The following is a 15504-nucleotide window of genomic DNA, read 5'->3' as shown; positions in this document are numbered from 1 at the left end:
TTAGTCCATAAACTAGCGTCTAGGACGGCTTAGTGGCCCTAGTGGTCTCCCATTTTTTGACCACGCTCTATACGAGTCTTACATCTTTGATCGGAGTGGATGTACTCGATGGTTACGCATCAACCCTTGCTCTCATGATCGTAAACTTGCGCCAAAAAGACCTATATGTCAACTGTCGGGATGATATGCCTAGCACTAATATATGTAACGCACATAACTAGTATACTCGCGAGTTACTCTTGGAGCTGTACCTTGAAACCTTTCAATCCTTATTTAGTTAATCTCTTAAAATTCGGTGTTATATCGTATCGGATGTCGTTGCCACATCCATTAACCTCACAGGAAACGAAGAGAATATAATATTTCTGAACCAAGAGTAGAACTATCAGGGTTAAGATGTGCTAATCAAGTCGCCTGTTTGAAGAAAGATTTATCTAGGAACTGCAGCTGAAAAGACCTCAGGGCCCACCGGATATTCCGAATTAAACCACGTGACTTTAAAGAAGTATATGCATACTTATTCTGAGATGTACGAATTGTGCGAGTATTATGTTTGTGTACAGGCACCAAAATTCGCCATATCCTCAACCCCGGCACATTTTGACTCTGATGACTTGACGCAGGCGAGAGGAAAGATGCAGGCACAAACTGGGCTAGGATAGACGTTTTCTGGCGAAAACAACTGGATCTGATTCTTGGTTGAACGAAATGTTCAGACATCCGAAAGTTTCGCCCCAGGATGGATTTCCCGACCTCCATATGAGACTACCCGAGTCTCCGACAAATCGTACAGAGGAGGTAGTCTAGCATCCCTCTGCCAAAGGATCCAGCGCCTGTAAAAGTAGGGAATATACTTGTTGACCTGGTATTTCGTAAATTTGGTAAAGGGGACCGCAAATACGTAATCAAGCTCTTCCAGTGTGAGCTCCTTTGTTTCTGGGACCCAGAGAAAGATCATGATAAAAGCTACTATGTTAAGGCCGCAATAGAACCCAAAGGCACCTGTAGGGGTAAAAGCAATTCGCATCCAGGGAAACGTGAGCGAGAGAACAGCAGATCCTAAGGCATTGATGGATACAGCCCATGCCATGCCAAGTTCTCTGTGAGATAACGGAAAGACCTCTGCTGCGTACGGATAGCACACGGGACCTTCGCCGGGGGCATAGATGGCGGCGAACAGAAAGATGAAAAGTGCCATGGGCGCTAGGCGGGAGCCAGCAGGTGCCCAGAAACAAAACCCAGCTGCTAAAAGTGTCCATGCCATGTGCGGGAATGTAGCGAGAAGAAGTGGCCGACGGCCGAATGAATCAATGGTTCTCAGGGCGGGGATAGCAAATAGAAACGTTGTCAAGCCGAAGCCCCAGGATGCCCATAGCGCGTTCTTCTCAGAAACACCAGCGTCCATAAAGACGCTAGAAGAATAAAAGGAGATAATGTTGATTCCTATGTAACTTATGAGCTGGCTAAGTGAGTTTAGCTATTGAAATTTACTTACCACACATCTGCTGTGATAGCATCACAATACTCGCAGCAGTATTAGCGCGGCGAAGTCGCGGAATTGTAAAAAGCTGGCCAAAGCGCTTCCAGGTTCTCCCGCCCTTCGAAATTATTTCTTTCTCCTGTGTGTATTGGACATACATGATGTAAAGGTCTCGTGCCGCCTGGACTTTCGTGAAGCGCAACTTGCAAAGTGATTTAAAAGCGTCCGCGTATCGACCCTTTTTAATATACCATCGTGGACCTAGAAAGAATTCAGTATTAGCCCTTTAATTAGCGTCCAACTTATAATTGCCTTGTAACTCACTCTCTGGACAGAACAAGACAAAGCATAATAACGGTATAGCTGGGATGAACGCCGAACCAAGCTGCAGACGCCAGGCTATAGGTCCAGTATTTACCACGGCAAGATTAGCTGAGAACCCGAGAAAAATACCGAACGCAACGTATAGTTGCCACGTCATAGCGAGAGCACCTCTGATTTGCGCAGGTGCATTCTCAGATGCGTAGACTGAAGTAGTTGAAGACTTAACACCCATGCCTATTCCGAGAAGGAGGCGGCAGGTAAAAAGTTGTGGCCAGTCCTGAGTGAATGCTGATCCAAGGCAGGAGCAAAGTGAAAAGCAGCCTGCAATGAATATGGCACCACGGCGGCCAACTAGGTTGTTGATAGGATCGGAAAGCCAGCAACCACTATTCAGGCTAAATTAAAGGAAAGACTTTCTCTTCTCGGATTGAGAACACTAACATCAGAGCCATTGCAATCGTGGGAGCCGCATTTATCAGGCCAACGATCCATTGGTCATGGGAGCTATTTGACCCAATGCCGAATGCCTTTGGAAAGGAGAGGTTTGCGCCGTTGCTGCCGGTCTATAAAAGCGTCAATCTTCTTCTGTAATACACCCGCATGGATTGAGTTATCTCCTACCTGATCCCAACCTTGTACGGCAGCACCGATGGAGCAGACAACGATAGTAAACCAGAGAGCTCTCGGTTGATGCCATTTTCGCGACACCTCGTCGTGTAAAGCCTCGCGCTCGCGACCATCGATTTCAGTAAGATTGTAGAAGTCAGTCGGTGCTTGCGCAACTAGAGCACCTTTTATTAAAAAATCAAGGTGCTCCGATAGCCCATTTTCGGAGACAAATCTTTCGACCTGAGCACGTAACTCTTCCTTCGGAATTCCCTTTAAAGGGTTTTGAATTCTATGTTACCCTTGGTCAGTATCGCAGCACTCTGAAAGCTGTTAACGAGGGCCTGATTAGGTGGTGATATTCACTTCGCGTTGTTGTTGTTCGAAAGGGTTGGCATCCTGGCATATTCGATGAATTGCTGCTCGTCAGCAAGTGCTGACTGCGATTTATCAAGGTCGCCCATCGTGGGATCAGGAAGGTAGTGGGACGGCGGAATATGCTTTGGTGTCACAACTCCTAAAAGGGCGAATTATAGCATTTTTATAAAGTTGAATCTTGGCTCTCATGATGCTTGATAAAAGACCGCAAGTTGACAAGGATTGCCAACTAGTGGCTGCATGGAGACCCCATTGGAAGCCGATATATCGCTCGTTTGGAACAACTCAAGAGGTTTTCTGCCGAGAACGGAGGCGTACCGAAGATAGGCCGATGGGGCGGAGTCGCCGACGGCGAGACACGCCCCGACTACATGGTTGCGAGTCATTTAACGACTGCATGTGCTTTTTGTGGGGAAATCCGCAAAACAGGCAATTAAGGGGTACACTGATTTCAAAAAACGGCGCCACCGGAAATATGCCATTTTAGGGTGTAAGAGCCTGAGTTTATTGTGGCATAAGGGCTTCGTGAACGTAAACTGGTGACATTCGTCTTCGCAATTCATTGCATGATTGTTCGGACCGAGTCTAAGGCGTAGTAACGGATATCCATCTTGCTCCCCTTATTAACCGAACAATCAATCATGCGACTGTTGTCTACCGTTGACTTGCTCATCCGCAACCTTCAATTCCCAAGCACCGTGGGTCCACTTACCGGTCAAGAGAGGCATTGATACTGTATAGTCATGAATATTTTTTATAATAAGAGCCAGTCACAATCTCCATACTCGGAACGAGGTGTTCTATGAAATTTACGAATTTAAAGAGGAGGTATTTCGTCAAATATACATACAGTGTAAGGGAGTGCACAGCCTATACTACAAGATGACGAGGCTCCATTAGTGTCCAATACACAGCTTTCACAGACCATTTTGTTTGTTATTGAACCGATTATGAGGATCACGCGGTCTTTTTTGGGTCGGCACCCGTGTTCTCGGCGCCAAAAGTATGAAACGAGATATAGAACAAAGCATGATCATCAACCAAGTTAGCACTAAATTGACGATTGAGCGATTTAATAGTCCTTCATGTTCTTCCAGTATATTATAGCATCCAATGGCAAAAATAAATATTCGCAGACTGTGGATGGTGAAAAGGATTTGAGCTGAGGTCCACTTGATATGGATATCTCCGAATGCGATGTATAACAAGGGTCGGCCGGCTGGTCTCGGGGTGAAACAAAATTGCAAGAGCGATATCCTCGCGGCTCTGAGGTTAATAGCACGCGAGGAATTCTTTCCAGGAGTACAGACTCGATTTCTTTAGGCAAACTGAGATCGTGAAGACGTTCCATTGCCTCCGACGGGCCATGCGACGATATGGTATGGTCCATGCCTTCAACCGGAGAGTTGCCACTTTGTACAGGCTCACAGATAATAGAACCCAGATTATCCTCAAATCTTGAATGGAAACCCTCCAAATACATCATTCTCTACATTCATCAGCTGAAACATTGTCTCCATGAGAGGTTTAGGTTCCGGAGGCCTCATTGTTGGCTTCCCAGTCAGGGAACGCCACGCCTTCAATTCAGCGATCAATCTGTGGTTTTCAGCTGGCAAATATTTCATGTCCTTAAAGGGAGCTATGTAGTTCTCGCGCTGTTTCCTGAAACGTTGAATGCTTTCATTCACGATAAGCGTATTTGAAAGGCGCCGGACCGGAGCCAGTGCGGGAACCAAGCGAGCTAGGTCCTACAGTCACAACCCAAAGCCGTCAGTTAGTCTCTTCTATGAAAAGAAAAAGCACTTTGAGTATATAGTAAATCTAGCAGGAATTCCTCTTCCAGCTCCTCTCGACGTTGTTTCTCAATTCATGGTGCTTTGGTTTGCCATGTTAAGGAAATTATTGATTGCGGGAGCATAGCATTGCGTGGTTTACATTGCGGGTTTTGATCAATTGGAAATCTTACAGCAGGATAAGTTAGACATCAAAGTATTCACCGCGCATGCTCCCGAAGGATGGCGTTGGTGGAAGGTTGCCCGAAAGAAAACTCGGCGGGCCATGTTCCCCGCAATGGCAAAAGCAGTAGGCGAAAGCAGTGTTACCGGTTCGACGTTCACAGCACGCGTCTGTAGCAATTTAAGGAATTTGCATAGAAACCATCTGAGACCGATTTTGCAGGCTGACTTACTGGGACGACTCTGACAGTGGGCAGCACTGCCCTCATGGCGCTTCCACGGCACAAACGATTTTGATGATTGCAAGTACAATTATTCATCCTTTCTATTTCATCACGTCGCAAAATTGTAACTTGCCCGAAGCCACGGTCGCTATGTCTCAATAACATTGATAAAATTAGGCAAAGGAGAAAAAATAAACGGGAAAATTCCCGACAGATATCTATAATGGAGGATTTCTAGCGTCAATGGAAGTCTAAAAAGCTCCTCCGAAGACTTCAAAATATCGTCAGGCCACCATCAACGAGAATGTCGGCCCCAGTAATATAGTATCCCGCCTGACTCGCCAGTAGAACAACTGCGCCTGTCAACTCTTCTGGCTGGCCCATGCGACCATAGGGAATCCGGGTAACCCAAGCGCGTCTATGTTCTTCCAGGACGTCGCCTTCGTTTAGGATGGTGTCCATGTAGCCCGGGCTGATGCTATTGACTCGAATCCCGTATCTGGCCCACTCCGCCGCTAGGGAGCTCTTCGCGGAGATCAAGGCGGCCTTCGAGGCATTGTAATGGACTTGAGGCTGGGGAAAATTTGCGACGTGGCCCGAGATGCTCGACATGAGGATGATGCTACCCCCATTGCCCTTATTCGCCATGGACCTAGCCACGCTCTGGGCGACCAAGAAAGCGCCCGTGGTGTTAACTTCGAACATTCTCCTCCAATCCTGAGGACTAAGGTCCAATGCATGGATAGCCTGGGTAATTCCGGCAAAGCAAAGGGCTAGGTCGATGGTGCCGAATAATGCCTCCGCTTTGGCGATAGCTTCGGCGACGGACTCTGCGTCTGTCACATTAACTTGGGTGAAAGTGATGGTCGCTTTAGGAAACTCGACCTGGAGATTTTCGACGGTTCTTTGTCCCTCGTGAGGATGGATATCGAAGATAGCTAGACCTTGAAGGCCGTGTTCGAGCAAGGCCCGGCAGGAGACGGAGCCAATGTCGCCCGCGCCACCGGTAACAATCGCGTTGCCTCTCACTGCAAACCGGAGTTTTGCTCTTTCTGCAGGCGTGGCAGTACTGTCGATTGGCGCAACTGGTGTGGTCTTGGATGTGGGCGAGCCATCGCTCAGAACCATAAAAGGAGGTGCACCGGAATTGTTGACCTTCGGGCGTTGGGCTGGGGCTGACGTCGTGGTGGTTGACTGGCCCATCCTATGCATTCAAAGCGTTGCGTTTGCAAGAGTGAATTCCAGAGTCTCTGAGGAGGCAGTGGAAGCTAGAGTTATACGCCTCAAGAGTCTCTTGCAGCGACTGCAGTAACCATACCGCGATCCGGCGGGCCATGTCAGGGCGACGGTGTGGCGTCTGGCCGCAATCCTCTCGGACATAGAGCCGCCGGTACAAGGCAAATTGGGCGAATTGGAATACCCAAATGTGTACCGGGGTAGCATTTGAGCGGGACTGGCACCCCACAGGACAAACAGAGACATGCATGGGTGGACCTGGAGGGGTGCTGCCCGTGGGAAATAATCAACTTCTGTTCAGCTAACTTCCCAGTCAACAAATTACGCGGATCATGATCGGTATCCATTGTGGCCGGACCGTGGTAGATTGCTGGAATGTCTAGTCATCACGCGTAAATGCTCCGGTTTCAGTGCCATGTCCAGAACCTGCAGCGTGCCTCTTCGGAACTTGCTTGCCTCGCTGTCGGCGGGTTGTGGGCACGAGACGGGCCGTCTTCCGCCGGCTTTCGTAAACGTGGTGATTGCGCCATCATCGCAGAGTCCAGAACCGGCTTTCTGGCCTCTTGCCTGTGAGCTCGGAGAAGTTCTCTACAGTCCCCGCATTAACGCCCAATGTTCCTCCGCAGTCAGGTGGTCGTATAATGGATGTTCCACTGTGGCGACGGTTTCGCCCAGCTTTTCCTTCAAAGCCATACCATTGCACATGACTCTCCGGACCCACATCGACCTTTTTCGTTTCGGTAACAGGGACTACACTTTCTAAACTGTACAGTAGCAACATGGTAGTCTTGTCGATCTCTTTTCCTGGTCCCGCATGAACAATAGGTATATATTTAGCATCCCAATGTTCCCAATTGTTTCTTGCCAGAATTTCCTACCCAGATTTCGTTCATTTATTAAGAAAGCCACTTCTAGCTGCAAGAATGGGAAGTATCCAGCAAGAGTCGACTTGGCTCGACTTACTCCAAAAGCAAGGTAGGTTCATTTAGAAACAGAGTTATTATAGAGTAACTAACTTCTTTAGTCAAAATTGATATTGACTGCATGGATCCCGCGGAATCTAAGAGATGGCTTCCATTCAAACCACAAGATCAGACGAGTAACCAGCGCCTCGTTTACGAGCAAATGGTTTCTCCTGACAACCACGAGCTGTTCCTCCAAACCGCAAGAGAGTACAAGGATCAAGGCTGGGAAGTGATCCTGACCCGCATGGTGGGTATATATCCAATTGCGACTCCCTTATGGTCACCGCTGACGCTAACAACTCGTTCCAATAGAGTGCGCTCTTGTGTGCGAAGAACATTGAAAATATTAAAGGCCGAGTTTTGCTGCAGTCTTCGGCTTTCGCTGCCTACGATACAAATAAGGTCGTTGCTCAGTCCCGCGCCTATGCCCGCGAGTTCGAGAAGGTTGGGATCTCCAAGGATCGCTTTTGCATCAAGATACCTTGTACGGGGCCTGCTCTAAATGCAAGCCCCATTCTGCTAAAAGAAGGCATTCGCACTCTCGGCACTACCCTCTATTCCCTTCCTCAGGCCATTGCAGCAAGCCAGGCCCAGTGTCTCTCGATTAGTCCATATATTAACTGTAAGTTCGAAAGAAAAGTTGCCCCGGAAGACTTCTTCTGATGAGATTGTATAGTTCCTTGGTATCATGCCGATCGCACACAGTGGCCAAACCTTGAAGATCCTGCTCTACAGCACCCTATGGCTCCCAGGATTATTCAGATCCAAGAAACGTACGCGCGTCTTTGCAAGGAGACTGGCAAAATACAGCCTTTGCTCAAGCCCGCTAGGTATATACTTCACATCTCTTTATTTTCATTTCGAAGTCGAAGAATGGTTATTTTGTCTGACTCACTGCGCGTACAGTTTCATATCCGCAAGAGAAGCCATGGCAATGGGTGAGCTGGGCTGCGATCACGTAACGGTCCCGGAAGATATCATCCAACAGCTCTCCATATTAGACGCTGAGGCCAATCCACCGCCGGGGAACAACGCTACTAAACGCAATGGTGCCCCCTCACCTCGCGTTATCCACCTGGCTAAGACCGACCCACTTGCTGGTCCAGGATGGGATGGACAGCTTGCACGCACAGACATCGACTACCTTGCGGATAATGGTGCAGCATTAGAGAAGGCTATAAAGGAAGATGCTGTGACTGCAAAGGGGGTTCAAGATGCTCTCGAGGCATTCAAGGCGAATGAGTTGCAGAGCAAGGCTGCAATCGAGGAAATTCTGCTACAGGTCTAAAAATATTCACGAAGCCAGTTACTCTCGCTCTGCTTCATTTGGGCCGCATACAGATAGAAAGACTTCAAGCTGGAATTCAAAAGTACCTGAAACATACTCCCTATGGGTTCCATTTGCGTAGTGACTAGACAGCTGCTACTATGCATGTTTCGTATATCTCGGCGTGTTTATCCTGAGAGTCAACTGAAGGCCACAGTGCAGGAGGTTTTAGCCCTTCTATTTGGCTCTGTCCCAAGTTCATCTGGACGCCAGTCGTTTCGCGCTCTTTACAATACTGAGTATCGGAGAAGTGACAGGGGTATATATGTCGACAGGCAGGATATCTGTATATATAGTAGTATTGGCGATGCCCCATAGAAATTAATAGATCGGTCACTATTCGGGAAGACAATTGGAGCGCTGTGGAAGGTTCCTCATGAGGCCAGCTTAGCGTGCTACAATACCAGTTTTCGGAGGATGTATCCATTCCATACAAAAACAGTGGGGGGTTGAGGCCCCTGTAAATTCTCCCATGCACAGCGGTAAATTACCAGTCTCTCATTCGACATTATACAGCAGAATCATATTTGAACACGCTTCATCCACGAGATGGACTGACTACCGCCTGCGTCCATACAGCCTCCTCCATCTGCTCCCACTGTCTCAAGGCATCGTGGATATCCCAGGATAGGTATTGTAGGTCATAGAATTCGGCTGGGAGGGGATGACCTCCAGTTGATCTTGACCTGCTCTCAGTCGTTGCAGCGTCAAGAACCTTTTTGAGCTGTTTGGCCAACGCCCAGCGTTTTCCAGCTACTGTTAGCGCGTAAACAAGAAGGTAAAGTTTGTCGGGCACGACCAAATTCGAAGCTCGGGAGTAAATGACATAAAAGCGAGCAGCGACGAAAACGCAAAATATGATGTGTGGATTTATGGTTTCAAGAATGCCATCGCTTATGGCACGTACGATAACAACCATCTTATCACAGCTTTCGAGGCACCGATCAGCAGCACAGATCCAAGAAACGCCGCTATCTGAGGCACCATCAGCCGGAAATATGAACCGCTGATATAGAGAAATGACGGCACTGTGAATGGTGCAGCGAATGAGTAGACTGTTCGGATGCTGACCTGAACCCTCAGAAAAGAGGTCAATATAAGGGGGTGAGCTGATCGATAGAATGCCCTCGAAGTCGGTTAACCAGGACATAAGGCGTTGATAAACAGCGTCGCAGTCCTCTTTTCTTTGTTGGAAATTAATTGAAGCTTTGGAACTGTAAGACTCCTGCAGGAAGTGATGAACTTGCCAGAGCTCATTCGTCGCCAGGCTGACGAACAAGGAGAAGGAAGACGGCGCATTCGTGTTTCCAAAGAAGTACGTAGCAAGAACCGACTCGGGATACTGCCATATTTCCTCATCGCAAGGCGCAGTCGCAGCAGGTTCGTGACGAGATACAGATAGGTTCCATGCTGCGCCCAGAGTAGAGATAGAGTCAAGTGCCTCTGTTGTCCAAAAAGCTCGGATCTTCTCCTCGCGCTCCACGGCAGTCAGGGGTGGAAAAAGCATTCGTGGCGGTATTGCAGAGGCGATACAGAAGTTTGTACAGTGATAATTGACCAGATCTCCCAGGCCTAACTGTGTACTGATTCTGTCCAGATAGTTTGGGTCAACCATTTATTGTAGTTAAGGAGGTAAAAAGCTATCGAACGGCTCTATAATCAACATACCGTTTGCAGAGGGCCATAAGATTGTAGAATTCAGCCATTCTGCCTGAGCCAAAGACCGGTATTGTAAGGATTAGAAGGGCCTGGAGGGATTGAAGAGATAAATTGTGAAAGGATACTAGGGTGATATCATCCTCGAGATCGTGTGTCCATTTATGTAGCTGGGTATCGCTAATATGCGCCACCTGGGTCGGGAATATGACAGCGAAAATCGCTTTGAGAACAACGGGAACCAGTGCAGTCGGACAATCCGTGTATTGCTGACATGTCTCCAAAACGGTGGGCTGATGTAGGATTGGAAACCAGGAATGATATTGATCAAACCAGATAGCACAATAGGTAGCGATATTACGTTGCAGGAAGATCTCTGAGCACCCATCTGCGGAAAAGGACTCCTGTCGGCCCTGCGTCGTTTCGCCACGGCTCACTGACTTGGGCTTTTCAGCAATCGTCTCAGGACTCATAGAAGTTATCTCTTCCTTGAAAGCCCGAAACTCTCGTTCTAATAGCTCTGTCGCATGATAGATTAGATAATGAATTCTCATGAGCAGCCTCCGCATTCCTGTAAATGGTGTCTGCCTACCAAGTCGGTTTTCCAACCGTGAAACGTACCCAGCCCGAAGTCCTGGGGTTTGCTGAGTTGGCTGATATTCACAAGGGAATCCATTCTTACAACAGAATCCGCACTTGGGCCTTCTCCGGTCGCATCTTATTTTGCGTTGCCGGCAAACCGCGCATCTGCGTTGGTGATCGTCAGGTCTCCCTGCTTGGATTTGTAGACGCGGCAAGAAGTGGCTTACACCGTCGGACTGAATCGCTGTTTATGCGGCGAGTTCGTAGAGGGCACCATACTTGAACCTTGACGACACCTTATCGGAGATGTCACTCAGGCATGGATGGCCTTTTTGACCAACTGCCTGTTCGTAACTTGGCTGTTGGAAGCGGGGGAAATTCCCCCGCCGCCTGGCACGATTACGTGAACACTGCTAGGACTAACCCGGCGATCCTACTCTGCACAGCTACTAAACTAACCGCACAGCCACCGTTCCACTGAGCACTATTGTTTTATTCGTAATTTTATCCCTGGCATCGCTAATGCTATGATTGGCGCTTTACCCTCCGAGTATCGGCCACTGTCGCTTTGGAGCGCCCGCGCGATTGATTCCATCCTCTGTCCCGGAAGGAAAGGCAAGTTCAATTAAGCCAGTGGTCTCATGACTAGCACCGTCTGTCAGCTCGTATATGTGTCCATTGGAAGGGGGCCCTAGGGGCAGCCCGACTAGTTAACTATATGCCTCGGGCGTAACATTCCCAGGCATGTCCCTCGTTCAACCAGATCTAGGTCCTGGTGTGTTAAGATTTCCCAGCAACCGTCCAGCAGGACTTAACACAATGCTGTGACACTGTTTTCGGTCTCACAATAGACTTCGCGAGATCACCCAAGCCATGATAGCCTTTCTCATCTCGCTGGCCGCTCCACGCTGCGACACTGTTTTCAGCATCCTCGGGACCTTGAGGTGCCTAGATATCTAGTTCTGTTTTTTTTGGCTTGGAGTTACAGCACTTTCCGAAATCAGATATACCATCATACTCTCACGCATTAGATGCCGAACCCTAATCTGAAACGCACTAGTCTAATTTTAGTTTCTCCCTCAGCAATTCCTCCTGAAATGTATCATATTGCCTGAAAGTGATCGATGAGTTATGCATAATACCGTATCGCGCTCCGTGGAATCATGTACAATCTTAATTGCAAACAGTCCAAACAGAGTGGGAGTTCTGGGGGTCTAGCAAGTTCGCCTCTCTTTCCTTCCTCCCCCCATCGCAGGCAGCCTTCCGTCCACGCTCGTTTTACATACACATAGGGCTGTGCTACTTCCTGTAGAAAACTAACCTTGGTAGGAGTTTCTATGGTTCCTCTTGCTTCTGTGATGTCCATTCGTTACTAGTGTCCATCGATCACCACTAAAGCTGACATGGGGCGCTGTAGGGACTTTGATTGCATGTAGAGATGACCCAAAGCCCATATCACATTGGTCACATTTCTTAGCCGGAGGAGACTGAATCATGGGAACACAATTGGCAGTACGCCCCGACTCCTAGATCCTTTCGCAGCCCTTACGCCAAGCGATCCATTTCTAGTCCCTACCCTAGCGTGCATGAGAACGCCCACCTGGGTTCTTTCTTGAATTATGGCTATTTAAATCACGTGTAGGGTCCAATACTCCGGAATGTGTTTTACGTTAGTGTCCTTCTCCCAGGAGTTATTACTACGCTGATCTTCACCTTCTACAAGGCATTCAATCCTCTCAATCTTCCCATATGCAGAACGCTTCGCCAGTAATTGCCTAATTGCAAAGTAGTTCCATTTATAACTTGCTTTAAACTTAGCGACTATATCTCTCTGCTTCTCCCGTAAACTATCCTTATCAGCAAGGCCCCTTCCAAGGAGACACCAAATCGTTCCACCTTGCATTAATTTATCAAGTAGTATATAGGCTTCCTATAGATTACTCAACATGGATATACTTATAGGGCTTAGACGTAAAGCCGCCGTCAGTCCAGCCAACAGGACGCTGATAAGCGACACAGCCGTATGCAGTACCGCGGCACTCCAGCGAGTTATATTCCGTCTTGGTAGAGGCGTCGACCCACGAGTGGAACAGAGTGACGTGGCCGGCAGCACCACCTGTACCTGCCCCAAGTGTACCAACGAAGTCGCCAGGTTGGAGGGCATCCCAGCTGATTTCGGTAGCAACGTCTGGGAGAGTGACGGTAGAGTAGCCTGGAGGAGTAGTGTGGATAGCCATAGAGACAAAGCCTGAGCAGTCGGTGCGATAGTCGGTGCCTTCTGGGTCTGGGTAGGTGGCGTACATGCTATATGGGACCTGGCGACTGATCCAGTACTCACCGCGGGAGATAATTTCGCTGCGGCTGATGGGGCAGTTAATGCAGCCGCTGCCGCCGCCGCCCGAGCCCTGAACGCAGCACTCGATGGATGAGTCGCCGGGGCAGTAGCCGGCAATAAACGAGCCGCCAGAGCAGCCGCTGCTGGTGTACTTGCAGACGCCAGAGCCAGATGGGGTGCTACAGGACGTAGTTCCTGACACGCAGCACTGGATGTCGCTGGCGCCAGGACAGTAGCCGGCAATAAATGAGCCGCCAGAGCAGCCGCTGCCGGTGCTCTTGCAGGTACCAGAGCCCAATGGGGTGCTACAGGTTGTAGTTCCTGACACGCAGCACTCGACGGATGAGTCGCCGGGGCAGTAGCCGGGGATGAACGAGCCGCCAGAGCAGCCGCTGCCGGTGTTCTTGCAGGTACCAGAGCCGGATGGGGTGCTGCAGATGTCTTGGATGCAGCACTGGATGTTGCTGGCGCCGGGGCAGTAGCCAGCCACAGAAAAGCCACTGCACGAGGAGATATCTTTACAGGTGCCGCTGCCGTCTGGGGTGCTACAGCCGTCGACGCAGCACTGGATGTTGCTGCCGCCAGGGCAGTAGCCAGACACAGAGGTGCCACCGCACGCGGTGGTGTCGCGGCAGGTGCCGGTGCCGGATGGAGTGTAGCAGGTGTCGGTAATGCAGCATTGGATGTCGCTGGCGCCAGGGCAGTAGCCGGCCACAGAAAAGCCACCGCACGAGCTGGTCTCGAGGCATGTACCACTGCCGTCTGGGGTAGAGCAGGTGGTACGACTGAAGAGGTCGGTTGGGCTGGCTGTGGCCACGGCCGCAAGAGCTAATGCGACCTTGAGGGGGTGCATGTTTGTTGTTGTGAGCCGGAGACTTGAAGGACTAGAGACTTGGGACTTGAGATTCCAACTTGCTTAGAAGCGAGATCATAGATCGTCCTATTCAAGGGTTGTTAAGTAGGATGACAATGACATTGAATCAACAGTGAGGACTATCCTACCTTTATACAGAAAGTCTGGCACCTTCCATAGCGGCCCCCGGCAACCGCGGCTGCGGTTATATGTTAGAAGCTACTGAATTCTGTGTCTCATTCCTCCTCACCGTGAAGGTCAAATCGGGAAAGTCAGTTTGGGAACCAATGGAAATGGGACGTTGCATTCATGCGTTCTAGACTAGCCGTGAAATTGACGCTGTTGTTGACTCCGGCTGGCGACCGTAAGCACTACTTTCTTCCAAGGCTAACTTCATAGTTACAGTCAAAACAGCTAACCTACATCGAGCAAGCTGCAGAAAAGGACCGAAAGTAACAGATAACTCTCGTCCCGGGCATAGCCAGTAAAGTGCCCCACGGGGTTTAGCTATAGGTGTCAGAACTCAATAATGTGCAACTAATACTCGTACTCCGGGAAAATCATATGTATCCCTGTAAGATATAGGCTTGGGGTTAACCGATCGTTGGTTAAAGAATGCTCGTATTCCGGGGAGGTCATACGGATACTCCCTATAAGGCACGGGCTAGAGCCTAACCAAACCTTGGCTAAAGTATGCTCGTATTCCAGGGAAGTCATATGTAACCCTATAAGGCATAGGCCAGAGCCTAACCAATTCTTGGCTAAAGCTTGCTCGTATTCCGGGAAAATCATATGTATCCCTGTAAGATATAGGCTTGGGGTCAACGAAGAGATAGGGTAAAATTATTTTAAATAGGCTAAGCTATAGTCCAAAATCTTGAATATATAAACCCAAGAACCTACTTTTGAAGAAGGGATTATATCTTAAGCCCTCATACAATTGTGACACCAACCAGTTCCTTTCTCAAACAAAGATCTCAAAATGTGGCAGTTTATGCTTTTATGTTTCCTTCCATTGGTTCTAGGTCAAGGAGCCGGAGATCTTTGCAAATATAGTGGTGATTCATCTGTAAGTATACTTCCTATCCCCTTCCTAATGTTATTACTACGAAGATATATTACTCTTACTGACTATCTCATAAAGGCTACAGGCATCTGTGAATCTACAAGTTGGTGTACTGACCATGATGGCGTCTACTCATCTGGCAACTGCCCAGATGCTGCAGAGAATGTCAAATGCTGCTTTCTTCCATCATGCGGTGGCTCTAACAGCAATTGGTGTGCTATTTCTGGTCAGGGGTATTGTGAAACTGGCACTTTTGTCAGGTTAGTATCTTGATTTCTTATTCAGTTATTAATTTTGTTTCATTTATATTCTGCAATGGCTTTATGCTTGAAATCGTTATAAGAGTTTAGCTAATAAATGTTTGCTATCTAGTGGCCTATGCCCGGGCCCTAGCTCGTATAAATGTTGTGTAAATTAGGGCCTTCATTACAAGGCCATAGCGGTATTCGCTTGTGGCGCAGACCGTGCATGAAGACATATCCATCTATTACGTTTGATGTGATATCCCGTCAATCAT

The 15504-nt window shown here is 48.7% G+C and overlaps 5 protein-coding genes across 5 annotated transcripts; 1 reads left to right on the top strand and 4 right to left on the bottom strand.

Moving 5' to 3' along the window:
- Positions 1-712: 712 nt before the first annotated feature.
- N7474_007988 (sugar porter family MFS transporter) lies at positions 713-2925 on the bottom strand (the record flags this gene model as incomplete). Its single annotated transcript, XM_057199398.1, has 6 exons — positions 713-1443; positions 1496-1741; positions 1805-2190; positions 2246-2367; positions 2426-2702; positions 2777-2925. Coding segments are annotated over 6 exons (1911 nt in total), but the record flags the coding sequence as incomplete, so codon positions are not given.
- Positions 2926-5240: 2315 nt separating this feature from the next.
- On the bottom strand, positions 5241-6170 carry N7474_007987 (uncharacterized protein; the record flags this gene model as incomplete). The annotated part of the gene is made up of 1 exon (XM_057199397.1): positions 5241-6170. One exon carries the CDS (start codon positions 6168-6170, stop codon positions 5241-5243), a length of 930 nt encoding a protein of 309 aa, XP_057050098.1.
- A 956-nt stretch (positions 6171-7126) lies between these two features.
- On the top strand, positions 7127-8456 carry N7474_007986 (uncharacterized protein; the record flags this gene model as incomplete). Its single annotated transcript, XM_057199396.1, has 5 exons — positions 7127-7178; positions 7228-7415; positions 7481-7790; positions 7845-7998; positions 8075-8456. The coding sequence occupies 5 exons, from the start codon at positions 7127-7129 to the stop codon at positions 8454-8456; spliced, it is 1086 nt and encodes a 361-aa protein (XP_057050097.1).
- Positions 8457-9033: 577 nt separating this feature from the next.
- N7474_007985 (fungal specific transcription factor domain-containing protein) lies at positions 9034-10827 on the bottom strand (the record flags this gene model as incomplete). The annotated part of the gene is made up of 3 exons (XM_057199395.1): positions 9034-10078; positions 10164-10671; positions 10773-10827. The coding sequence occupies 3 exons, from the start codon at positions 10825-10827 to the stop codon at positions 9034-9036; spliced, it is 1608 nt and encodes a 535-aa protein (XP_057050096.1).
- A 1843-nt stretch (positions 10828-12670) lies between these two features.
- On the bottom strand, positions 12671-13921 carry N7474_007984 (putative NlpC/P60-like cell-wall peptidase; the record flags this gene model as incomplete). Its single annotated transcript, XM_057199394.1, has 1 exon — positions 12671-13921. One exon carries the CDS (start codon positions 13919-13921, stop codon positions 12671-12673), a length of 1251 nt encoding a protein of 416 aa, XP_057050095.1.
- Positions 13922-15504: the final 1583 nt, after the last annotated feature.

This window comes from Penicillium riverlandense, assembly GCF_028828495.1.
Source record: "Penicillium riverlandense strain IBT 135883 chromosome Unknown utg000007l_segment0_segment0, whole genome shotgun sequence".
Taxonomy (NCBI): Eukaryota; Fungi; Ascomycota; class Eurotiomycetes; order Eurotiales; family Aspergillaceae; genus Penicillium; species Penicillium riverlandense.
The sequence above is the reverse complement of the archived record's forward strand: the minus strand, read 5'-3'. Positions and strand labels throughout refer to the sequence as shown.